The 26627-nt window shown below is 48.2% G+C and overlaps 1 protein-coding gene across 2 annotated transcripts in view; it reads right to left on the reverse strand.

The window, feature by feature from the left end:
• Positions 1 to 26627, reverse strand: part of MIPOL1 (mirror-image polydactyly 1) — a 680101-nt gene that overhangs the window by 54047 nt on the left and 599427 nt on the right. The window contains exons 13-14 of one of the 2 annotated variants that reach the window (XR_013600818.1): positions 1915 to 3223; positions 869 to 1849 (exon numbers count right to left, since the gene is read on the reverse strand). Coding sequence is in view for 1 of the 2 variants with exons in the window: in XM_078659355.1 (XP_078515481.1) it covers positions 2993 to 3223 (231 nt within the window). In the remaining variant the exon portion in view is untranslated. Of the gene's footprint in view, positions 1 to 868; positions 1850 to 1914; positions 3224 to 26627 lie in introns of those variants that run through there. The other variant, XM_078659355.1, reaches the window with a different exon arrangement.

A 26627-nucleotide genomic window follows, 5' to 3' on the forward strand; every position in this document is an offset into this window, starting at 1 on the left:
ATTACAGCCATTTTCGTTTTTCACTATTGTAAGGCTACCTGTTCTCATAGGCCAGAATGGGCTGTTAGAATTGTTACATCCTACATTCCTAACAGACTCAGGGAACATGGTAGAAATTCGAGTTTAGTATGCCTGAACTCAGCATAATAAAATACATCTTTTAGCAAAGTTTATTTTAATATTCTATGTTTGCAAATACCACTTTTAGAAAGTTGGTATTTGCTTGCAAAACCATTTCAGCCCACCTCTGCGAGGATGTGTATCTGCTGTCTGGTTTCTGTGAGTGACAGGGCTGGGGAATTCCAGGAGACAGGCTGTGCAGCCAGGTTGTGAATAGTAAGATTAAACCAGGATGGGTGGGGGGAGTGCCCCTTGACTCTGAATAGGGCTGTGCTCTGCCACCACAATGCTGGCTCCACCTCCTGTGGAGCGTCTGATGTCTCTGCCCTGCACCCTGAAAGAAGAAGTTAGAAGCATGTCCACAAAGTGCTCAAGAACTGGACTGAACTAGGCAAATGCCCCCTGGTCTGAAAGAACAAAAGATTTGTAGTATAAATATTGGAGCCCTGCTCCTAAGAAATCAGATCCTGCTTGAAACAAGAAGAACCTCTGCCCGACGAGAAGGAACTGGGAAAGCTGCAAGGAGGAGTACTGTCCCTGAAGCAAGAACAAGGGGACCCCCTCTACAATAATTATAGGTCAGGGAAAAGAGGGGAAAAAGATGCATACAACAATACAAATATATCCCTCACAGACCATCATACCTTTACATCCGACATAGTTCCTGTGTTTTTTAGTTCACTTCAAAAGTACACCAGTGATAAAAAGGATCATCTCATAGTTTTTTTTATTTTATCAAAACATTTAATTTCTTTTTATCAAAAATATTTTTTCTTTTTTTATCATATTATTTCTTTGAGTGTTTAGTAAAAACACCATCATAAATAATCGTTAATACATACAATCATTGGTACATTTCTTTTTAAACCATGATCATTGCGAATCAAATATGAAATTAGTTTGCATAACAAACATATGTAGCAAAACACCCCTGGATTAAATTAGACAGAAACAATCATACTTCAATCATACCACTTCATCCAATCTCTCATAAACTACACTCATACAATATCTGTACACTGTAGAGTTTGTCTATGACAAGAGAGAGTCTCTGCCAAGAACAGAATCTCAATGCAAAGCATGAGACTCGGCACTAGGTCGACACACGTTTTGGTGCGGTTAAAGCTGTTAGGACCACCTTCCTCAGGACCTTTCCAGATATAAAACTTTCATTTCCCAGGGGACCAAAATTGATGTTTTAATGGAGCACTGTATTAATTAACGGGAATTCCTCTCACAATGAAGATGGGGGCCGGCAAGTGAAAATATCAGCTTATTAAATCATTTTTCTTGAGGCAACGTCTCTATTCCCAATTACGGTATATTTTGTGAAGATCCTTTGATCCAAAACGGATAGCAACACAATGCCTTATTCTAATCAGTGCATTATTGCTATGTCGGCCGCCCAATAACACACAGCAAAGATTAGACCAGTACTGTCCCTGACCTGGGGGATTGGCCTCCAGTGGTTGCCTTGCTGCGAGAGGAGAAGAAAAGACTGAAAAGACTTTAATCAACTTGTGCTTCTAAAAAGATCTCCAAAGGCTTGTGAGTGAGCTTGCCCCTAAACGAAGTCCCAGGACCAGTGGACTTCAACAACCTGGAGAGAAGTTGCTGAGAGCGCCGCTTTCCCCGCAGCGCTGAAGGAGGAGCTGTGTGCGTCTCGTGAAAACTCACTGCGCACTCTGACAGACCCGTGCCCAACTGTCTGGCCCGAGCAACGCGACTTCTGCCCCCTACGAGCCGTAGCTCGCAACGTAAAGGAACGGACCTGTCAGGCCCGAGCAACGTGACTTCTGCCCCCTACGAGCCGTAGCTCGCAACGCAAGGAACAGACTCCACTTTTGGGCCTCCCTTCGCATCGTCCTGCTGGATGCACCCCCTGCCGCTGTTGTGATAGACTGAGGCGCGTAGAGCGGCTGGGTACGGCTGGTCCATCCGGAGAGTACTGCTGCCTCGCACCACGCTGAGGGATCTGCAAAAGGGCGCCCGCTCTCCAGGTACGGCGCGTATGCCGCAACGAAGTGCCCCCGCATCAACAAAGCACCGTCCCCATGAGTAACGCGACCTTGAGCCCCTACGAGCCGTAGCTCGCAACACAAGAGGAGGACACCGCCACGTGTGACGCTTGGCTCTTCACCGCAACGTCCGTGACGAATCCCCCCCATTCAAGGTACTGTGTACGACTCGCACCTTGTGTGCAGCGCATCGGACAAGAAGCCGAAAAAGACCAAGTAGTTCTCTAAAGCATGTTTCAATAAGTGAGGCTAATTGTCTAGTTGAAGACTTTGGTGGTGAACCGTGGAGACGGTGATCCCTGGTAGCCCTAAGAAGTCAGAGATCGACATGTCTCTTGCCTAGTCTGTCAACAAGTGATAGGGAGCCGGCCGAGAGGGGGTAGGACCTTCGCTGCACCCGTACCTACGGCACAGGCGCTAAATGAGGGTTCTCTCTGCCTTTACTTGAGGAGGCCTGGGAGACACCGACTTGTGTCGGCATTTTATAAGGTACACCATATTTAGGTTTTATTTGAGATTGGATTACCCCCGACACTAACCTGTCTTCCACCCGCTGACTAGACGATACCACTTTCTTCAGTCCTGAGGAATTGCCATTTGCTCTGCGCTTGCAAGGATGGATTCTTCCTCTACCTTCCCCGAGCAGGAGGCTCTCTACCAGAGTTCCTCAGCAGTAGTACAGCAGTCGATCCTTGCATGCAGGGAGTGATAGTTCCTTTGGGTTCAGCAGGAATCTCTCTCTCCATCCCCCTCCCCCGCCCCCTCCCTCCCTCCCTCCCTCCCCCGCCAGGGGTACAGCAGTCAATCCTTGCACTCAGTGAGTTCGACGTCCCGATTGTTCCGAGGCCACTTACCTCTGCACCTTCTCTTCCGCTGCCTGTGCTGCTGACTCTGCTTGCTGCAGCCTCACGTGAAGGGTGGCACTCTCGCACACCACCTGCTGGGCCTGTGCTGATAGCGCCTCGTTCTGCTTCTGGGTGATTAGCGCCACCTGCTCACGGTTCTTCAGGGCTTCCTCGTAGGTGTGAATGGCGACCTGGAACTGTTCCTTCAGAATCACCTCCTGCGACAATGACTGGTGCAAACTGTGAGAGAGAGAGAGAGAAGGGGTTTAAAAGGGAGAACAGTGCTTCCTGTCACAGAACCCAATCATAAAAGAATCAAGTCCTTAGAACTTCATGTTAAATATTGCAGGGATTTGTTAGCATGAGCTGAAAGCCATTTTGTATTTCTGGCAGCCATCTTGTTTGCCATGTGCTGCCACGTGCTCACCATGTGCTCCGTCCTCCCTCAGGGTTGACTGCTCTTGTATTCTGCCTAGAAACTAACTATATTTAGCATCTTCCACCTTCGCACATGCTCAGAAGGGCCTAGCTAGTAGAATGCACCTGCCTCTCTAGTATAACTGTCAGGCTATTTTTGCTGCTGTATGGAGTAGTAACTCTCCTCCCACTTTGTTGAGCAAGCAGATCTTGCATGCCCATATTAGTCATTTTGCATGCTTACACGAGCCAGGACTGCCCCTTGGTCTTATGCGGACTATGTAACCCTAAGCATATATAAGGCCTCTGTTTTCTGTACTCCTCAGACTGCCTCATTCAGTTGATAGACTTCTGTGTGACGTAGTCTCCCTCATCTGAGGTGAATAAATGCATTCTTTTTATATTTCAGCTTCTGTGCGAATTTCTTCTTTGTTGGTTTAAAAGGACCAAGTATCAGTGGGACTCCTGAGAAGGTTTCTATGTTCTTCATTAAGGACCCAGTGCAGAGTAAGAAAGCCCAATCCTGTTTAAGGGTGGTTTTAACAAGATTGGACGCCAGATGTTAAAGGGTGTTTTTTTTACAACAGCTTAATTTGTGCCGGGTTGTCCTATCTAAAATAAGGAAATACACGTGTGAGAGGCAGGAACTGAATCAAGATTGTTTACAAGTTATTTGGAGACACAATTCCAAACAATAATGTCACTTAATTATAAAGCTACTTGGTTTTATCAAAGAACAAGTGTTAGAGACATATTTTAAAATAGTGAGTAAAACCATGCAAATTCTATGAGGCTTAAAATCTTAATAATGCAATGATAGAAATACGTTTCAGAGTACAATGAATAAAGCACAACCGTGTCAAAAATTATAGAAATGAGAACGTTAACAGGGGATCACGGAGCACGTGACTCAAGTGGATTCACGGTGCAAGGTGGTCCGTCGAGTGGACTGTGGCAGCTCTTTTATACAGATTTAATGAGGGAGAGCTTGACCACAAGTTCATCACATGACAGGTGTTAGCTGTCAATCATATCATAATGTGTACATTTATCAGAAAGGATGTGCGTCACTTCCCCGAATTTTTATAGGAAAGCAGAAGATTACAAAAGGTAAAGGTCATATTCTCACGGCTTGTAGCTTGTCTTTTAGTTAACTAAAGCTACCAAAAATACAATAATATTGAAGAAAGTGAAAGCTGGCACCTGGCCCCCACCCCAGTGGACCCCGTGTGTTCCCCTTAGCTCGAGATGCTCCCTGTTTCTGTGGTCAGTGTTCGTGAGGAGAGAACCGCACTCCGGGTACAACGAAGGAGTGGGGGCTCAGTGAGAGAAGACGGAGCTGGGGCTGGCTGGTGTCAGAGGAGATGTATTGTGATTTTATCAGTGAGGCGTAGGGCCTACTGTGTTTATAAATATTTGAAAACAGTATGGTCAATTTAACAGATACCTATATGCTGGCTGGCGGGGCCATATGAGGGTCTCATGCTTCAGGAGTGGGGCAGAATTGGCCTAAGGCATTCAAATGGTAAAACTGGACCCTGCTTCAATCCTGGCAGAGACCGCCAGTCTCCAGAGTGACAGAACCCAGTAAAGAGTAAGAGAACCCAATCCTGGGAGAGACAGCCAATCCCTAGAGTGACAGAACCCAGTAAAGAGTAAGAGAACCCAATCCTAGGAGAGACAGCCAATCCCTGGAGTGACAGAACCCAGTACAGAGTAAGAGAACCCAATCCTAAGAGAGACAGCCAATCCCCAGAGTGACAGAACCCAGTAAAGAGTAAGAGAACCCAATCCTAGGAGAGACAGCCAATCCAATGAGTGACAGAACCCAGTGAAGAGTAAGAGAACCCAATCCTAAGAGAGGCAGCCAATCCAAAGAGTGACAGAACCCAGTGAAGAGTAAGAGAACCCAATCCTAGGACAGCCAATCCCTAGAGTGACAGAATCCAGTAAAGAGTAAGAGAAACCAATCCTAGGAGAGGCAGCCAACCCCTAGAGTGACAGAACCCAGTAAAGAGTAAGAGAACCCAATCCTAAGAGAGACAGCCAATCCCTAGAGTGACAGAACCCAGTGAAGAGTAAGAGAACCCAATCCTAGGAGAGACAGCCAATCCAAAGAGTGACAGAACCCAGTGAAGAGTAAGAGAACCCAATCCTAGGAGAGACAGCCAATCCCTAGAGTGACAGAATCCAGTAATGAGTAAGAGAACCCAATCCTAGGAGAGACAGCCAATCCCTAGAGTGACAGAATCCAGTAAAGAGTAAGAGAACCCAATCCTAAGAGAGACAGCCAATCCCTAGAGTGACAGAACCCAGTAAAGAGTAAGAGAACCCAATCCTAGGAGAGACAGCCAATCCCTAGAGTGACAGAATCCAGTAAAGAGTAAGAGAACCCAATCCTAAGAGAGACAGCCAATCCAAAGAGTGACAGAACCCAGTAAAGAGTAAGAGAACCCAATCCTAAGAGAGACAGCCAATCCCCAGAGTGACAGAACCCAGCAAAGAGTAAGATAACCCAATCCCAAGAGAGACAGCCAATCCCTAGAGTGACAGAACCCAGTGAAGAGTAAGAGAACCCAATCCTAGGAGAGACAGCCAATCCCTAGAGTGACAGAATCCAGTAAAGAGTAAGAGAACCCAATCCTAAGAGAGACAGCCAATCCAAAGAGTGACAGAACCCAGTGAAGAGTAAGAGAACCCAATCCTAGGAGAGACAGCCAATCCCTAGAGTGACAGAATCCAGTAAAGAGTAAGAGAACCCAATCCGAGGAGAGACAGCCAATCCAAAGAGTGACAGAACCCAGCAAAGAGTAAGAGAACCCAATCCCAAGAGAGACAGCCAATCCCCAGAGTGACAGAACCCAGTAAAGAGTAAGAGAACCCAATCCTAGGAGAGACCGCCAATCCCCAGAGTGACAGAACCCAGTAAAGAGTAAGAGAACCCAATCCTAGGAGAGACAGCCAATCCCCAGAGTGACAGAACCCAGTAAAGAGTAAGAGAACCCAATCCTAGTAGAGACAGCCAATCCAAAGAGTGACATAACCCAGTAAAGAGTAAGAGAACCCAATCCTAGGAGAGACAGCCAATCCCCAGAGTGACAGAACCCAGTACAGAGTAAGAGAACCCAATCCTATGAGAGACAGCCAATCCCTAGAGTGACAGAACCCAGTAAAGAGTAAGAGAACCCAATCCTAGGAGAGACAGCCAATCCAATGAGTGACAGAACCCAGTGAAGAGTAAGAGAACCCAATCCTAAGAGAGGCAGCCAATCCAAAGAGTGACAGAACCCAGTGAAGAGTAAGAGAACCCAATCCTAGGAGAGACAGCCAATCCCTAGAGTGACAGAATCCAGTAAAGAGTAAGAGAACCCAGTCCTAAGAGAGACAGCCAATCCAAAGAGTGACAGAACCCAGTGAAGAGTAAGAGAACCCAATCCTAGGAGAGACAGCCAATCCCTAGAGTGACAGAATCCAGTAAAGAGTAAGAGAACCCAATCCTAAGAGAGACAGCCAATCCAAAGAGTGACAGAACCCAGTAAAGAGTAAGAGAACCCAATCCGAGGAGAGACAGCCAATCCAAAGAGTGACAGAACCCAGTAAAGAGTAAGAGAAGCCAATCCTAGGAGAGACAGCCGATCCAAAGAGTGACAGAACCCAGTAAAGAGTAAGATAACCCAATCCTAGGAGAGACAGCCAATCCCCAGAGTGACAGAACCCAGTAAAGAGTAAGAGAACCCAATCCTAGGAGAGACAGCCAATCCAAAGAGTGACAGAACCCAGTAAAGAGTAAGAGAACCCAATCCTAGGAGAGACAGCCAATCCCCAGAGTGACAGAACCCAGTACAGAGTAAGAGAACCCAATCCTATGAGAGACAGCCAATCCCCAGAGTGGCAGAACCCAGTAAAGAGTAAGAGAACCCAATCCTAGGAGAGACAGCCGATCCAAAGAGTGACTGAACCCAGTAAAGAGTAAGAGAAGCCAATCCTAAGAGACAGCCAATCCCCAGAGTGACCCAATCCTAAGAGTGACAGCCAATCCCCAGAGTGACAGAACCCAGTGCGGAGTAAGAGAACCCAATCCTAAGAGTGACAGCCAATCCCTAGAGTGACAGAACCCAGTGCAGAGTAAGAGAACCCAATCCTGGGAGAGACAGCCAATCCAATGAGTGACAGAACCCAGTGAAGAGTAAGAGAACCCAATCCTAGGAGAGACAGCCAATCCCCAGAGTGACAGAACCCAGTAAAGAGTAAGAGAAGCCAATCCTAGGAGAGACAGCCGATCCAAAGAGTGACAGAACCCAGTAAAGAGTAAGATAACCCAATCCTAGGAGAGACAGCCAATCCCCAGAGTGACAGAACCCAGTAAAGAGTAAGAGAACCCAATCCTGGGAGAGACAGCCGATCCCTAGAGTGACAGGATCCAGTAAAGAGTAAGAGAACCCAATCCTAGGAGAGACAGCCAATCCCTAGAGTGACAGAACCCAGTAAAGAGTAAGAGATCCCAATCCTAGGAGAGACAGCCAATCCCCAGAGTGACAGAACCCAGTAAAGAGTAAGAGAACCCAATCCTAAGAGAGGCAGCCAATCCAAAGAGTGACGGAACCCAGTAAAGAGTAAGAGAACCCAATCCTAAGAGTGACAGCCAATCCCTAGAGTGACAGAACCCAGTGCAGAGTAAGAGAACCCAATCCTGGGAGAGACAGCCAATCCAATGAGTGACAGAACCCAGTGAAGAGTAAGAGAACCCAATCCTAGGAGAGACAGCCAATCCCCAGAGTGACAGAACCCAGTAAAGAGTAAGAGAACCCAATCCTAGGAGAGACAGCCAATCCAAAGAGTGACAGAACCCAGTAAAGAGTAAGAGAAGCCAATCCCAAGAGAGACAGCCAATCCCCAGAGTGACAGAACCCAGTAAAGAGTAAGAGAACCCAATCCTAGGAGAGACAGCCAGTCTCCAGAGTGACAGAACCCAGTAAACAGTAAGAGAACCCAATCCTGGGAGAGACAGCCAATCCCCAGAGTGACAGAACCCAGTAAACAGTAAGAGAACCCAATCCTAAGAGAGACAGCCAATCCAAAGAGTGACAGAACCCAGTAAAGAGTAAGAGAACCCTATCCTAGGAGAGACAGCCAATCCAATGAGTGACAGAACCCAGTGAAGAGTAAGAGAACCCAATCCTAGGAGAGACAGCCAATCCCCAGAGTGACAGAACCCAGTAAAGAGTAAGAGAACCCAATCCTAGGAGAGACAGCCAATCCAAAGAGTGACAGAACCCAGTAAAGAGTAAGAGAAGCCAATCCCAAGAGAGACAGCCAATCCCCAGAGTGACAGAACCCAGTAAAGAGTAAGAGAACCCAATCCTAGGAGAGACAGCCAGTCTCCAGAGTGACAGAACCCAGTAAACAGTAAGAGAACCCAATCCTGGGAGAGACAGCCAATCCCCAGAGTGACAGAACCCAGTAAACAGTAAGAGAACCCAATCCTAAGAGAGACCGCCGATCCAAAGAGTGACAGAACCCACTAAAGAGTAAGAGAACCCAATCCTGGGAGAGACAGCCAATCCCTAGAGTGACAGAACCCAGTAAAGAGTAAGAGAACCCAATCCTAGGAGAGACAGCCAGTCTCCAGAGTGACAGAACCCAGTAAACAGTAAGAGAACCCAATCCTGGGAGAGACAGCCAATCCCTCGAGTGACAGAACCCAGTAAACAGTAAGAGAACCCAATCCTAGTAGAGGCAGCCAGTCTCCAGAGTGACAGAACCCAGTAAAGAGTAAGAGAACCCAATCCTAGGAGAGACAGCCAGTCTCCAGAGTGACAGAACCCAGTAAACAGTAAGAGAACCCAATCCTGGGAGAGACAGCCAATCCCTAGAGTGACAGAACCCAGTAAACAGTAAGAGAACCCAATCCTAGGAGAGACAGCCAATCCCTAGAGTGACAGAACCCAGTAAAGAGTAAGAGAACCCAATCCTAGGAGAGACAGCCAATCCCTAGAGTGACAGAACCCAGTAAAGAGTAAGAGAACCCAATCCTAGGAGAGACAGCCAATCCCTAGAGTGACAGAACCCAGTAAAGAGTAAGAGAACCCAATCCTAGGAGAGACAGCCAATCCCTAGAGTGACAGAACCCAGTAAAGAGTAAGAGATCCCAATCCTAGGAGAGACAGCCAATCCCCAGAGTGACAGAACCCAGTGAAGAGTAAGAGAACCCAATCCTAGTAGAGACAGCCAATCCCTAGAGTAACAGAACCCAGTAAACAGTAAGAGAACCCAATCCTAGGAGAGACAGCCAATCCCTAGAGTAACAGAACCCAGTAAACAGTAAGAGAACCCAATCCTATGAGAGACAGCCAATCCCTAGAGTAACAGAACCCAGTAAACAGTAAGAGAACCCAATCCTAGGAGAGACAGCCAATCCCTAGAGTGACAGAACCCAGTAAAGAGTAAGAGAACCCAATCCTAGGAGAGACAGCCAATCCCCAGAGTGACAGAACCCAGTGAAGAGTAAGAGAACCCAATCCTAGGAGAGACAGCCAATCCCTAGAGTGACAGAATCCAGTAAAGAGTAAGAGAACCCAATCCTAAGAGAGACAGCCAGTCTCCAGAGTGACAGAACCCAGTGAAGAGTAAGAGAACCCAATCCTAGGAGAGACAGCCAGTCTCCAGAGTGACAGAACCCAGTAAACAGTAAGAGAACCCAATCCTGGGAGAGACAGCCAATCCCTAGAGTGACAGAACCCAGTAAACAGTAAGAGAACCCAATCCTAGGAGAGACAGCCAATCCCTAGAGTGACAGAACCCAGTAAAGAGTAAGAGAACCCAATCCCTAGAGTGACAGAACCCAGTAAACAGTAAGAGAACCCAATCCTAGGAGAGACAGCCAATCCCTAGAGTGACAGAACCCAGTAAACAGTAAGAGAACCCAATCCTAAGAGAGACCGCCGATCCAAAGAGTGACAGAACCCACTAAAGAGTAAGAGAACCCAATCCTGGGAGAGACAGCCAATCCCTAGAGTGACAGAACCCAGTAAACAGTAAGAGAACCCAATCCTGGGAGAGACAGCTAATCCCTAGAGTGACAGAACCCAGTAAACAGTAAGAGAACCCAATCCTAGGAGAGACAGCCAATCCCTAGAGTGACAGAACCCAGTGAAGAGTAAGAGAACCCAATCCTAAGAGAGACAGCGGATCCAAAGAGTGACAGAACCCAGTGAAGAGTAAGAGAACCCAATCCTAGGAGAGACAGCCAATCCCTAGAGTGACAGAACCCAGTGAAGAGTAAGATAACCCAATCCCAAGAGAGACAGCCAATCCAAAGAGTGACAGAACCCAGTAAAGAGTAAGAGAATCCAATCCTAGGAGAGACAGCCAATCCCCAGAGTGACAGAACCCAGTAAAGAGTAAGAGAACCCAATCCTAAGAGAGACAGCCAATCCCTAGAGTGACAGAACCCAGTAAACAGTAAGAGAACCCAATCCTAGGAGAGACAGCCAATCCCTAGAGTGACAGAACCCAGTAAAGAGTAAGAGAACCCAATCCTAGGAGAGACAGCCAATCCCCAGAGTGACAGAACCCAGTAAAGAGTAAGAGAACCCAATCCTAGGAGAGACAGCCAATCCCCAGAGTGACAGAACCCAGTGAAGAGTAAGAGAACCCAATCCTAGTAGAGACAGCCAATCCCTAGAGTAACAGAACCCAGTAAACAGTAAGAGAACCCAATCCTAGGAGAGACAGCCAATCCAAAGAGTGACAGGACCCAGTAAAGAGTAAGAGAACCCAATCCTAGGAGAGACAGCCAATCCCTAGAGTGACAGAACCCAGTAAAGAGTAAGAGAACCCAATCCTAGGAGAGACAGCCAATCCCTAGAGTGACAGAACCCAGTAAACAGTAAGAGAACCCAATCCTAGGAGAGACAGCCAGTCTCCAGAGTGACAGAACCCAGTAAAGAGTAAGAGAACCCAATCCTGGGAGAGACAGCCAATCCCTAGAGTGACAGAACCCAGTAAACAGTAAGAGAACCCAATCCTAGGAGAGACAGCCAATCCCTAGAGTGACAGAACCCAGTAAACAGTAAGAGACCCCAATCCTAGGAGAGACAGCCAATCCCTAGAGTGACAGAACCCAGTAAACAGTAAGAGAACCCAATCCTAGGAGAGACAGCCAATCCCTAGAGTGACAGAACCCAGTAAACAGTAAGAGAACCCAATCCTAGGAGAGACAGCCAGTCTCCAGAGTGACAGAACCCAGTAAAGAGTAAGAGAACCCAATCCTAGGAGAGACAGTCAATCCCCAGAGTGACAGAACCCAGTAAACAGTAAGAGAACCCAATCCTAGGAGAGACAGCCAGTCTCCAGAGTGACAGAACCCAGTAAAGAGTAAGAGAACCCAATCCTAGGAGAGACAGCCAATCCCTAGAGTGACAGAACCCAGTAAACAGTAAGAGAACCCAATCCTAGGAGAGACAGCCAATCCCTAGAGTGACAGAACCCAGTGAAGAGTAAGAGAACCCAATCCTAGGAGAGACAGCCAATCCCTAGAGTGACAGAACCCAGTAAACAGTAAGAGAACCCAATCCTAGGAGAGACAGCCAGTCTCCAGAGTGACAGAACCCAGTAAAGAGTAAGAGAACCCAATCCTAAGAGAGACAGCCAATCCCTAGAGTGACAGAACCCAGTGAAGAGTAAGAGAACCCAATCCTAGGAGAGACAGCCAATCCAAAGAGTGACAGAACCCAGTGAAGAGTAAGAGAACCCAATCCTAGGAGAGACAGCCAATCCCCAGAGTGACAGAACCCAGTAAAGAGTAAGAGAACCCAATCCTAGGAGAGACAGCCAATCCCTAGAGTGACAGAACCCAGTGAAGAGTAAGATAACCCAATCCTAAGAGAGACAGCCAATCCCCAGAGTGACAGAACCCAGTGAAGAGTAAGATAACCCAATCCCAAGAGAGACAGCCAATCCGAAGAGTGACAGAACCCAGTAAAGAGTAAGAGAACCCAATCCTAGGCGAGACAGCCAATCCAAAGAGTGACAGAACCCAGTAAAGAGTAAGAGAACCCAATCCTAGGAGAGGCAGCCAATCCAAAGAGTGACAGAACCCAGTGCAGAGTAAGAGAACCCAATCCTAGGAGAGGCAGCCAATCCAAAGAGTGACAGAACCCAGTGCAGAGTAAGAGAACCCAATCCTAGGAGAGGCAGCCAATCCAAAGAGTGACAGAACCCAGTAAAGAGTAAGAGAACCCAATCCTAGGAGAGACAGCCAATCCCCAGAGTGACAGAATTCAGTAAAGAGAAGAGAACCCAATCCTAGGAGAGACAGCCAATCCCTAGAGTGACAGTACCCATTAAGAGTAAGCAAACCCAATCTGAGGAGAGACAGCCAATCCCTAGAGTGACAGAACCCAGTAAAGAGTAAGAGAACCCAATCCTAGGAGAGACAGCCAATCCAAAGAGTGACAGAACGCAGTACAGAGTAAGAGAACCCAATCCTAGGAGAGACAGCCAATGCCTAAAATGACAGACCCAGTAGAGTAAGAGAACCCAATCCTAGGAGAGACAGCCAATCCCTAGAGTGACGGAACCCAGTAAACAGTAAGAGAACCCAATCCTAGGAGAGACAGCCAGTCTCCAGAGTGACAGAACCCAGTAAAGAGTAAGAAAACCCAATCCTAGGAGAGACCGCCAATCCAAAGAGTGACAGAACCCAGTAAAGAGTAAGAGAATCCAATCCTAGGAGAGACAGCCAATCCCCAGAGTGACCCAATCCTAAGAGTGACAGCCAATCCCCAGAGTGACAGAACCCAGTGCGGAGTAAGATAACCCAATCCTAGGAGAGGCAGCCAATCCCCAGAGTGACAGAACCCAGTAAAGAGTAAGAGAACCCAATCCTAAGAGAGACAGCCAATCCCCAGAGTGACAGAACCCAGTAAAGAGTAAGAGAACCCAATCCTAAGAGAGACAGCCAATGCCCAGAGTGACAGGACCCAGTAAAGAGTAAGAGAACCCAATCCTAAGAGTGACAGCCAATCCCAGAGTGACAGAACCCAGTGCAGAGTAAGAGAACCCAATCATAGGAGAGACAGCCAATTCCCAGAGTGACAGAACCCAGTAAAAAGTAAGAGAACCCAATCCTAGTAGAGACAGACAATCCCCAGAGTGACAGAACCCAGTAAAGAGTAAGAGAACCCAATCCTGGGAGAGACAGCCAATCCCCAGAGTGACAGAACCCAGTAAAGAGTAAGAGAACCCAATCCTAAGAGTGACAGCCACTCCCCAGAGTGACAGAACCCAGTGCAGAGTAAGAGAACCCAATCCTAGGAGAGACAGCCAATCCAAAGAGTGACAGAACCCAGTAAAGAGTAAGAGAACCCAATCCTAAGAGCGACAGCCAATCCCCAGAGTGACAGAACCCAGTAAAGAGTAAGAGAACCCAATCCTAGGAGAGACAGCCAATCCAAAGAGTGACAGAACCCAGTAAAGAGTAAGAGAACCCAATCCTAAGAGCGACAGCCAATCCCCAGAGTGACAGAACCCAGTAAAGAGTAAGAGAACCCAATCCTAAGAGTGACAGCCAATCCCCAGAGTGACAGAACCCAGTGCAGAGTAAGAGAACCCAATCATAGGAGAGACAGCCAATTCCCAGAGTGACAGAACCCAGTAAAAAGTAAGAGAACCCAATCCTAGTAGAGACAGACAATCCCCAGAGTGACAGAACCCAGTAAAGAGTAAGATAACCCAATCCTAGGAGAGACAGCCAATCCCCAGAGTGACAGAACCCAGTGCGGAGTAAGAGAACCCAATCCTAGTAGAGGCAGCCGATCCCCAGAGTGACAGAACCCAGTAAAGAGTAAGAAAACCCAATCCTAGGAGAGACCGCCAATCCAAAGAGTGGCAGAACCCAGAAAAGAGTAAGAGAACCCAATCCTAGGAGGGGCAGCCAATCCAAAGAGTGACAGAACCCAGTAAAGGGTAAGAGAACCCAATCCTAGGAGAGACAGCCAATCCCCAGAGTGACCCAATCCTAAGAGTGACAGCCAATCCCCAGAGTGACAGAACCCAGTGCGGAGTAAGAGAACCCAATCCTAGGAGAGACAGCGGATCCAAAGAGTGACAGAACCCTGTAAAGAGTAAGAGAACCCAATCCTAGGAGAGGCAGCCGATCCAAAGATTGACAGAATCCAGTAAAGAGTAAGTGAACCCAATCACAAGAGAGACAGACAATCCCCAGAGTGACAGAACCCTGTAGAGAGTAAGAGAACCCAATCCTAGGAGAGACAGCCAATCCCTAGAGTGACAGAACCCAGTAAAGAGTAAGAGAACCCAATCCTAGGAGAGACAGCCAATGCCTAAAATGACAGACCCAGTAAAGAGTAAGAGAACCCAATTCTAGGAGAGACAGCCAATCCCTAGAGTGACAGAACCCAGTGAAGAGTAAGAGAACCCAATCCTAGGAGAGACAGCCAATCCCTAGAGTGACAGAACCCAGTGAAGAGTAAGATAACCCAATCCCAAGAGAGACAGCCAATCCAAAGAGTGACAGAACCCAGTAAAGAGTAAGAGAATCCAATCCTAGGAGAGACCGCCAATACCCAGAGTGACAGAACCCAGTAAAGAGTAAGAGAACCCAATCCTATGAGAGACAGCCAATCCCTAGAGTGACAGAACCCAGTGAAGAGTAAGAGAACCCAATCCTAAGAGAGACAGCGGATCCAAAGAGTGACAGAACCCAGTGAAGAGTAAGAGAACCCAATCCTAGGCGAGACAGCCAATCCCCAGAGTGACAGAACCCAGTGAAGAGTAAGAGAACCCAATCCTAAGAGAGACAGCGGATCCAAAGAGTGACAGAACCCAGTGAAGAGTAAGATAATCCAATCCTAGGAGAGACAGCCAATACCCAGAGTGACAGAAACCAGTAAAGAGTAAGAGAACCCAATCCTAAGAGAGACAGCCAATCCCCAGAGTGACCCAATCCTAAGAGTGACAGCCAATCCCCAGAGTGACAGAACCCAGTGCGGAGTAAGATAACCCAATCCTAGGAGAGGCAGATGATCCCCAGAGTGACAGAACCCAGTAAAGAGTAAGAAAACCCAATCCTAGTAGAGACAGCCAATCCAAAGAGTGACAGAACCCAGTAAAGAGTAAGAGAACCCTATCCTAGGAGAGACAGCCAATCCCCAGAGTGACAGAACCCAGTAAAGAGTAAGAGAACCCAATCCAAAGAGTGACAGCCAATCCCAGAGTGACAGAACCCAGTGCAGAGTAAGAGAACCCAATCCTAGGAGGGGCAGCCAATCCAAAGAGTGACAGAACCCAGTAAAGAGTAAGAGAACCCAATCCTAAGAGCGACAGCCAATCCCCAGAGTGACAGAACCCAGTGCAGAGTAAGAGAACCCAATCATAGGAGAGACAGCCAATTCCCAGAGTGACAGAACCCAGTAAAAAGCAAGAGAACCCAATCCTAGGAGAGACAGCCAATCCGAAGAGTGACAGAACCCAGTAAAGAGTAAGAGAACCCAATCCTAAGAGTGACAGCCAATCCCCAGAGTGACAGAACCCAGTAAAGAGTAAGAGAACCCAATCCAAAGAGTGACAGCCAATCCCAGAGTGACAGAACCCAGTGCAGAGTAAGAGAACCCAATCCTAGGAGGGGCAGCCAATCCAAAGAGTGACAGAACCCAGTAAAGAGTAAGAGAACCCAATCCTAAGAGCGACAGCCAATCCCCAGAGTGACAGAACCCAGTGCAGAGTAAGAGAACCCAATCATAGGAGAGACAGCCAATTCCCAGAGTGACAGAACCCAGTAAAAAGCAAGAGAACCCAATCCTAGGAGAGACAGCCAATCCGAAGAGTGACAGAACCCAGTAAAGAGTAAGAGAACCCAATCCTAAGAGTGACAGCCAATCCCAGAGTGACAGAACCCAGTGCAGAGTAAGAGAACCCAATCATAGGAGAGACAGCCAATTCCCAGAGTGACAGAACCCAGTAAAAAGCAAGAGAACCCAATCCTAGGAGAGACAGCCAATCTGAAGAGTGACAGAACCCAGTAAAGAGTAAGAGAACCCAATCCTAAGAGAGACAGCCAATCCCCAGAGTGACAGAACCCAGTGCAGAGTAAGAGAACCCAATCATAGGAGAGACAGCCAATTCCCAGAGTGACAGAACCCAGTAAAAAGTAAGAAAACCCTATCCTAGGAGAGACAGACAATCCCCAGAGTGACAGAACCCAGTAAAAAGTAAGAGAACCCTATCCTAGGAGAGACAGACAATCCCCAGAGTGACAGAACCCAGTAAAGAGTTAGAGAACCCAATCCTAGGAGAGACAGCCAATCCAAAGAGTGACAGAACCCAGTAAAGAGTAAGAGAACCCAATCCTAAGAGTGACAGCCAATCCCCAGAGTGACAGAACCCAGTGCGGAGTAAGAGAACCCAATCCTAGTAGAGGCAGCCGATCCCCAGAGTGACAGAACCCAGTAAAGAGTAAGAAAACCCAATCCTAGGAGAGACAGCCAATCCCCAGAGTGACAGAACCCAGTAAAGAGTAAGAGAACCCTATCCCAAGAGAGACCGCCAATCCAAAGAGTGACAGAACCCAGTAAAGAGTAAGAGAATCCAATCCTAGGAGAGACAGCCAATCCCCAGAGTGACCCAATCCTAAGAGTGACAGCCAATCCAAAGAGTGACAGAACCCAGTAAAGAGTAAGAGAACCCAATCCTAGGAGAGACAGCCAATCCCCAGAGTGACAGAACCCAGTAAAGAGTAAGAGAACCCAATCCAAAGAGTGACAGCCAATCCCAGAGTGACAGAACCCAGTGAAGAGTAAGATAACCCAATCCTAGGAGAGACAGCCAATCCCCAGAGTGACAGAACCCAGTAAAGAGTAAGAGAACCCAATCCAAAGAGTGACAGCCAATCCCAGAGTGACAGAACCCAGTGCAGAGTAAGAGAACCCAATCCTAGGAGGGGCAGCCAATCCAAAGAGTGACAGAACCCAGTAAAGAGTAAGAGAACCCAATCCTAAGAGCGACAGCCAATCCCCAGAGTGACAGAACCCAGTGCAGAGTAAGAGAACCCAATCATAGGAGAGACAGCCAATTCCCAGAGTGACAGAACCCAGTAAAAAGCAAGAGAACCCAATCCTAGGAGAGACAGCCAATCCGAAGAGTGACAGAACCCAGTAAAGAGTAAGAGAACCCAATCCTAAGAGTGACAGCCAATCCCAGAGTGACAGAACCCAGTGCAGAGTAAGAGAACCCAATCATAGGAGAGACAGCCAATTCCCAGAGTGACAGAACCCAGTAAAAAGCAAGAGAACCCAATCCTAGGAGAGACAGCCAATCCGGAGTGACAGAACCCAGTAAAGAGTAAGAGAACCCAATCCTAAGAGAGACAGCCAATCCCCAGAGTGACAGAACCCAGTGCAGAGTAAGAGAACCCAATCATAGGAGAGACAGCCAATTCCCAGAGTGACAGAACCCAGTAAAAAGTAAGAAAACCCTATCCTAGGAGAGACAGACAATCCCCAGAGGGACAGAACCCAGTAAAAAGTAAGAGAACCCTATCCTAGGAGAGACAGACAATCCCCAGAGTGACAGAACCCAGTAAAGAGTTAGAGAACCCAATCCTAGGAGAGACAGCCAATCCGAAGAGTGACAGAACCCAGTAAAGAGTAAGAGAACCCAATCCTAAGAGTGACAGCCAATCCCCAGAGTGACAGAACCCAGTGCGGAGTAAGAGAACCCAATCCTAGTAGAGGCAGCCGATCCCCAGAGTGACAGAACCCAGTAAAGAGTAAGAAAACCCAATCCTAGGAGAGACAGCCAATCCCCAGAGTGACAGAACCCAGTAAAGAGTAAGAGAACCCTATCCCAAGAGAGACCGCCAATCCAAAGAGTGACAGAACCCAGTAAAGAGTAAGAGAACCCAATCCTAAGAGAGGCAGCCAATCCCCAGAGTGACAGAACCCAGTAAAGAGTAAGAGAGCCCAATCCAAGGAGAGACAGCCGATCCAAAGAGTGACAGAACCCAGTAAAGAGTAAGAGAACCCTATCCCAAGAGAGACCGCCAATCCAAAGAGTGACAGAACCCAGTAAAGAGTAAGAGAATCCAATCCTAGGAGAGACAGCCAATCCCCAGAGTGACCCAATCCTAAGAGTGACAGCCAATCCCCAGAGTGACAGAACCCAGTGCGGAGTAAGATAACCCAATCCTAGGAGAGACAGCCAATCCGAAGAGTGACAGAACCCAGTAAAAAGCAAGAGAACCCAATCCTAGGAGAGGCAGATGATCCCCAGAGTGACAGAACCCAGTAAAGAGTAAGAAAACCCAATCCTAGGAGAGACCGCCAATCCAAAGAGTGACAGAACCCAGTAAAGAGTAAGAGAACCCTATCCTAGGAGAGACAGCCAATCCCAGAGTGACAGAACCCAGTGCAGAGTAAGAGAACCCAATCCTGGGAGAGACCGCCAATCCAAAGAGTGACAGAACCCAGTAAAGAGTAAGAGAACCCAATCCAAAGAGTGACAGCCAATCCCAGAGTGACAGAACCCAGTGCAGAGTAAGAGAACCCAATCCTGGGAAAGACCGCCAATCCAAAGAGTGACAGAACCCAGTAAAGAGTAAGAGAACCCTATCCTAGGAGAGACAGCCAATCCCCAGAGTGACAGAACCCAGTAAAGAGTAAGAGAACCCAATCCTAAGAGTGACAGCCAATCCCTAGAGTGACAGAACCCAGTGCAGAGTAAGAGAACCCAATCCTAGGAGAGACAGACAATCCCCAGAGTGACAGAACCCAGTAAAGAGTAAGAGAACCCAATCCTAAGAGTGACAGCCAATCCCTAGAGTGACAGAACCCAGTGCAGAGTAAGAGAACCCAATCCTAGGAGAGACAGACAATCCCCAGAGTGACAGAACCCAGTGCAGAGTAAGAGAACCCAATCATAGGAGAGACAGCCAATTCCCAGAGTGACAGAACCCAGTAAAAAGCAAGAGAACCCAATCCTAGGAGAGACAGCCAATCCGAAGAGTGACAGAACCCAGTAAAGAGTAAGAGAACCCAATCCTAAGAGAGGCAGCCAATCCCCAGAGTGACAGAACCCAGTAAAGAGTAAGAGAACCCAATCCTAGGAGAGACAGACAATCCCTGAAGTGACAGAACCCAGTAAAGAGTAATAGAACCCAATCCTAGGAGAGACAGCCAATCCCCAGAGTGACCCAATCCTAAGAGTGACAGCCAATCCCCAGAGTGACAGAACCCAGTGCGGAGTAAGATAACCCAATCCTAGGAGAGACAGCCAATCCGAAGAGTGACAGAACCCAGTAAAAAGCAAGAGAACCCAATCCTAGGAGAGGCAGATGATCCCCAGAGTGACAGAACCCAGTAAAGAGTAAGAGAACCCAATCCTAAGAGAGGCAGCCAATCCCTAGAGTGACAGAACCCAGTGCAGAGTAAGAGAACCCAATCCTGGGAGAGACCGCCAATCCAAAGAGTGACAGAACCCAGTAAAGAGTAAGAGAACCCTATCCTAGGAGAGACAGCCAATCCCCAGAGTGACAGAACCCAGTAAAGAGTAAGAGAACCCAATCCTAAGAGTGACAGCCAATCCCTAGAGTGACAGAACCCAGTGCAGAGTAAGAGAACCCAATCCTAGGAGAGACAGCCAATTCCCAGAGTGACAGAACCCAGTAAAAAGCAAGAGAACCCAATCCTAGGAGAGACAGCCAATCCGAAGAGTGACAGAACCCAGTAAAGAGTAAGAGAACCCAATCCTAGGAGAGACCGCCAATCCAAAGAGTGACAGAACCCAGTAAAGAGTAAGAGAACCCTATCCTAGGAGAGACAGCCAATCCCAGAGTGACAGAACCCAGTGCAGAGTAAGAGAACCCAATCCTGGGAGAGACCGCCAATCCAAAGAGTGACAGAACCCAGTAAAGAGTAAGAGAACCCTATCCTAGGAGAGACAGCCAATCCCCAGAGTGACAGAACCCAGTGCAGAGTAAGAGAACCCAATCCTAGGAGAGACAGACAATCCCCAGAGTGACAGAACCCAGTGCAGAGTAAGAGAACCCAATCATAGGAGAGACAGCCAATCCCTAGAGTGACAGAACCCAGTAAAGAGTAAGAAACCCCAATCCTAGGAGAGACCGCCAATCCAAAGAGTGACAGAACCCAGTAAAGAGTAAGAGAACCCTATCCTAGGAGAGACAGACAATCCAAAGAGTGACAGAACCCAGTAAAGAGTAAGAGAACCCAATCCTAAGAGAGACAGCCAATCCCTAGAGTGACAGAACCCAGTGAAGAGTAAGAGAACCCAATCCTAAGAGAGACAGCGGATCCAAAGAGTGACAGAACCCAGTGAAGAGTAAGAGAACCCAATCCTAGGAGAGACAGCCAATCCCTAGAGTGACAGAACCCAGTGAAGAGTAAGAGAACCCAATCCTAAGAGAGACAGCGGATCCAAAGAGTGACAGAACCCAGTGAAGAGTAAGAGAACCCAATCCTAGGAGAGACAGCCAATCCCCAGAGTGACAGAACCCAGTAAAAAGCAAGAGAACCCAATCCTAGGAGAGACAGCCAATCCGAAGAGTGACAGAACCCAGTAAAGAGTAAGAGAACCCAATCCTAGGAGAGACAGACAATCCCTGAAGTGACAGAACCGAGTAAAGAGTAAGAGAACCCAATCCAAAGAGTGACAGCCAATCCCAGAGTGACAGAACCCAGTGCAGAGTAAGAGAACCCAATCCTGGGAGAGACCGCCAATCCAAAGAGTGACAGAACCCAGTAAAGAGTAAGAGAACCCTATCCTAGGAGAGACAGCCAATCCCCAGAGTGACAGAACCCAGTGCAGAGTAAGAGAACCCAATCCTAGGAGAGACAGACAATCCCCAGAGTGACAGAACCCAGTGCAGAGTAAGAGAACCCAATCATAGGAGAGACAGCCAATCCCTAGAGTGACAGAACCCAGTAAAGAGTAAGAAACCCCAATCCTAGGAGAGACCGCCAATCCAAAGAGTGACAGAACCCAGTAAAGAGTAAGAGAACCCTATCCTAGGAGAGACAGACAATCCAAAGAGTGACAGAACCCAGTAAAGAGTAAGAGAACCCAATCCTAAGAGAGACAGCCAATCCCTAGAGTGACAGAACCCAGTGAAGAGTAAGAGAACCCAATCCTAAGAGAGACAGCGGATCCAAAGAGTGACAGAACCCAGTGAAGAGTAAGAGAACCCAATCCTAGGAGAGACAGCCAATCCCTAGAGTGACAGAACCCAGTGAAGAGTAAGAGAACCCAATCCTAAGAGAGACAGCGGATCCAAAGAGTGACAGAACCCAGTGAAGAGTAAGAGAACCCAATCCTAGGAGAGACAGCCAATCCCCAGAGTGACAGAACCCAGTAAAAAGCAAGAGAACCCAATCCTAGGAGAGACAGCCAATCCGAAGAGTGACAGAACCCAGTAAAGAGTAAGAGAACCCAATCCTAGGAGAGACAGACAATCCCTGAAGTGACAGAACCGAGTAAAGAGTAAGAGAACCCAATCCAAAGAGTGACAGCCAATCCCAGAGTGACAGAACCCAGTGCAGAGTAAGAGAACCCAATCCTAGGAGAGACAGCCAATCCCCAGAGTGACAGAACCCAGTAAAAAGCAAGAGAACCCAATCCTAGGAGAGACAGCCAATCCGAAGAGTGACAGAACCCAGTAAAGAGTAAGAGAACCCAATCCTAGGAGAGACAGACAATCCCTGAAGTGACAGAACCGAGTAAAGAGTAAGAGAACCCAATCCAAAGAGTGACAGCCAATCCCAGAGTGACAGAACCCAGTGCAGAGTAAGAGAACCCAATCCTGGGAGAGACCGCCAATCCAAAGAGTGACAGAACCCAGTAAAGAGTAAGAGAACCCAATCCTAAGAGAGACAGCCAATCCCTAGAGTGACAGAACCCAGTGAAGAGTAAGAGAACCCAATCCTAAGAGAGACAGCGGATCCAAAGAGTGACAGAACCCAGTGAAGAGTAAGAGAACCCAATCCTAGGAGAGACAGCCAATCCCTAGAGTGACAGAACCCAGTGAAGAGTAAGAGAACCCAATCCTAAGAGAGACAGCGGATCCAAAGAGTGACAGAACCCAGTGAAGAGTAAGAGAACCCAATCCTAGGAGAGACAGCCAATCCCCAGAGTGACAGAACCCAGTAAAAAGCAAGAGAACCCAATCCTAGGAGAGACAGCCAATCCGAAGAGTGACAGAACCCAGTAAAGAGTAAGAGAACCCAATCCTAGGAGAGACAGACAATCCCTGAAGTGACAGAACCGAGTAAAGAGTAAGAGAACCCAATCCAAAGAGTGACAGCCAATCCCAGAGTGACAGAACCCAGTGCAGAGTAAGAGAACCCAATCCTGGGAGAGACCGCCAATCCAAAGAGTGACAGAACCCAGTAAAGAGTAAGAGAACCCTATCCTAGGAGAGACAGCCAATCCCCAGAGTGACAGAACCCAGTGCAGAGTAAGAGAACCCAATCCTAGGAGAGACAGACAATCCCCAGAGTGACAGAACCCAGTGCAGAGTAAGAGAACCCAATCATAGGAGAGACAGCCAATTCCCAGAGTGACAGAACCCAGTAAAAAGCAAGAGAACCCAATCCTAGGAGAGACAGCCAATCCGAAGAGTGACAGAACCCAGTAAAGAGTAAGAGAACCCAATCCTAGGAGAGACAGCCAATCCAAAGAGTGACAGAACCCAGTAAAAAGTAAGAGAACCCAATCCTAGGAGAGACAGCCGATCCAAAGCGTGACAGAACCCAGCAAAGAGTAAGAGAACCCAATGCTACGAGACACATCAAACCTCTAGGCTGACAGCCAGTAAACACGAACCAAGGAGAGACGGCCAATACTGAGAGTAAGATGCAAATTCAGAGCGAAAGAACCCAATCCTAAGAGAGACAAACAGCCCCTAAAGGCAGAACCCGAAAGGGACAGTGATTGAACACAGCGTAGAGCTTGAGAATTTGAGAGATGTGATCCCCAATATGACACAACCAAACTTTAAGTGCCTGGGTCCACTCTGACTGTGACAGGACCCAATCCATTAAATATATATATATATTTTATTTTATTAATTAGGTAGAAAAGGTCAATAGCAAATAATTGTCATTGTTCAAAGATTCATACATATTAACATACAAACAAAATGTTTGTTTTATATCTCGCAGAAATGCATAATAAGAAAAAAGTAAATACCATTCCATTAAAGGGTGATACTCAAAAAAAGTTTACACACAACATTAGTAAGTGGCCACGACTAGAGAAACACTTGAGCCCATCAATGAACCAGTTACTTACCTTCGGTAATGCATTATCTGGTAGAGACTATTTAGCTGCAGATTCCTCACCTTTCAATTCCCCTGGAATCAGCCTGGATCTGGAAACGGTTGCTGAGCAATACCCCTTGTGTGCGGGATCGGGTGGCTCCATTCGGCTCTGCGTGATGTCGGCGGCGTCTGTTATGACGTTGCGGTGCCTATATAGGCACCGCAACGTCATAACAGACGCCGCCGACATCATAACAGACGACGCCTATATAGGCACCACCCAGGCGTGCTGATGTCAGGATATTTAATTTTCCACGCCAGAAGTGCAGAGACATGAAGTAACTGACGTAGTTCTGTGCAAAACTATGGCCCTGAAAAGGGGAGTAACCCTAGACCTACAATATTAGTCCGCAAAGCAGGGAGGCATGGGTCGGGGCTGTAGGGAATCTTCAGCTGGATAGAGTCTCTACCAGATAATGCGTTACTTGTTCATCTGATAGAAACTTATAGCTGCAGATTCCTTACCTTTGAATTATATATCCAAGACATACCATCCCGGCGGTGGGCTACGACCAATATCCTATACTAGGAAGTCCTGCAGGACCGAGAGAGCAAAGTGCCCGTCCCTGTGGAACGGACTGTCCAGGTAGTAGTGTTTTGCACACGTGTGCAAAGATGCCCACGTTGCTGCCTGACAGATGTCTTGCGCTGGGACACGCCGAGCCAAGGCCATAGTCGCAGCCTTTACCCTGATGGAATGGGCCCATAATCCCTCAGGGGGCTGCTTCTTTGCTAAGGCATAATAGATCTTGATGCACAGAACTAGCCAGTGAGAGATGGCCCTTTTCTGCACTGCCCTTCCCTTCTTCGCTCCCATGTACCCCACAAAGAGTTGGGCGTCCACCCGAAACTCTTTACTGCAGTCAAGCTAGAATGACAGCGCTCTTTTTGGGTCCAGTTGGTGGAGACGCTCCTCTTCCTTAGAGGGAAGCGGAGGACCAAAGAAGGTGGGCAACGTGATGGGCTTACCCAGATGGAAAGAGGTCACAACTTTCAGTAAAAAGGATGCCCGGGTGCGAAGCACCACTTTGTCCGGAAAGACATAAGATAAGGAGGCGAACCTTCAGCTCACTCGCCCTCTGGGCCGATGTCCACCTTGGAAACTCCAGCGCACAGTACTGCTGATACTACACATTCTCTTCGGAGGAAAACAAATCTAACTAAGGTTCTCCCCACTGCTGAACGAGCCCTTGCGTCATCTCGGACTAAAGACGCCATTTGTGAACCGCTAGGCATCGACGGCTGAGTTTGTCCACCCTGGGGTTCAGAGAACCGGCCAGGTGTTGAACCACCAGGATTATGCCCTGCTGTTCCAGCCATGTCCAGAGAAGCAGGGCCTCTGGACAAAGGGTCCACGACCCCACCCTGTCCTGTTTGTTGCGGTACCACATGGCGGTGGGTTTGTCCGTGAACACCTTCACTAACTTCCCCTTGACAGAGGGAAGAAATGCTTTCAGAGCCAACCGGATCGCTCGAAGCTCCAACAAATTTATGTGGAGGCCCGTCTCCGCCGGAGACCAGTGTGCCCTGATCTCCACCTCTCCCAGATGGCCACCCCACCCCAGAAGGGAAGCATCTCTCATGACTAAGCTATCTGGTTGGGGAAGGGAGAGGGGTCTGCCACTGACCCAATCGCAGTTCGTCAACCACCACTGCAGATCTCTCGCAGTTCCTTTCGAGATCTGGACCATGTCGGTGAGATTTTCCAGATGCTGTGCTCACTGGAACTTCAGGTCACACTGCAGATCCCGCATGTGCCACCTGGCATGCTTTACCAACAGGATGAAAGAGACCATGAGACCCAACAGCCTCAGAGTTATTCTCACCGAAATCCAGCATAGAGGCCGAAACATCGGAATCATAACCTGCATATCCTGGACTCGCTGCTCGGGGGTAAGCCTGAAACTGCACTGCGTCCGAAACAGCTCAGATGAAAGGGAGCGTTTGAGAAGGAGTCCGGTGTGACTTTGGCACACTTATAGAGAAACCCGGCGAATGCAGAAAGTTTGCCGTAGTCTAAAGGTGGGAGATGACTGCCTGGGGAGAAGGCGCTTTCGACAGCCAGTCGTCGAGGTAGGGGAAGGCTGGCACCCCTGATTTGCACAGATGAGCTGCGACCACCGCCATCACCTTCGTGAACACCCGAGGGGCACTGGTAAGTCCGAAGAGGAGCACGGCAAACTGAAAGTGATCACGGCCTATCGTGAACCGCAGGACGGGGATGTGAAAATATGCATCCCGCAGTTCCAGCGCTACCATCCAATCTTCTTGGTCTGGGGCAGACAAGACCTGAGCCAGAGTGAGCATCTTGAACTTCTCCCTCTTGAGGAAAAGATTGACGGTCCAAAGATCTAAAATGGGCTGCAACCCCTTGTTGTTCTTCTGAACCAGAGAGTAGCGGGAATAACCACTGCCTACTTCTGAAACCGGGACCCTTTCTATAGCTCCATTGGCAAGGAGAGCTGCAACTTCCTCTCTGAGCAATTTTAAATGATCCTCCGTCGGCCGTTCTTGAATTGACAGAATGAGAGGAGGAAAAGAAAGGAAAGGCAGAGAATAGTCCTCCTGGACGATCTGCAAGACCCACTTGTCCGATGTTATGGATCTCCAGTGGGGGAGATGATATCGAATTCTCCCACTAACTGGAGTAGAGTGGCCCTGCTGAATCAGCCTAGGAGTGCTTGGAGGCTGCGGCTGCTGAGGGCAGCGTGGCCAACTACTTCTGGCCTCCATTTCTGGATCGGAATGCACCAAGTCCAAGTCCTTGTACGGCTTGGGCAGTCTGTACAGGACAGTGGCTGGGTTAGGACTGACGTGGCTGGAAACCCCTTCTGTTGCTACGTTGAATGGAGGAGAGGCCCAAGGGTCTGGCG

This window comes from Lissotriton helveticus, chromosome 9 (genome assembly GCF_964261635.1).
Source record: "Lissotriton helveticus chromosome 9, aLisHel1.1, whole genome shotgun sequence".
In the NCBI taxonomy this organism is placed as follows: domain Eukaryota; kingdom Metazoa; phylum Chordata; class Amphibia; order Caudata; family Salamandridae; genus Lissotriton; species Lissotriton helveticus.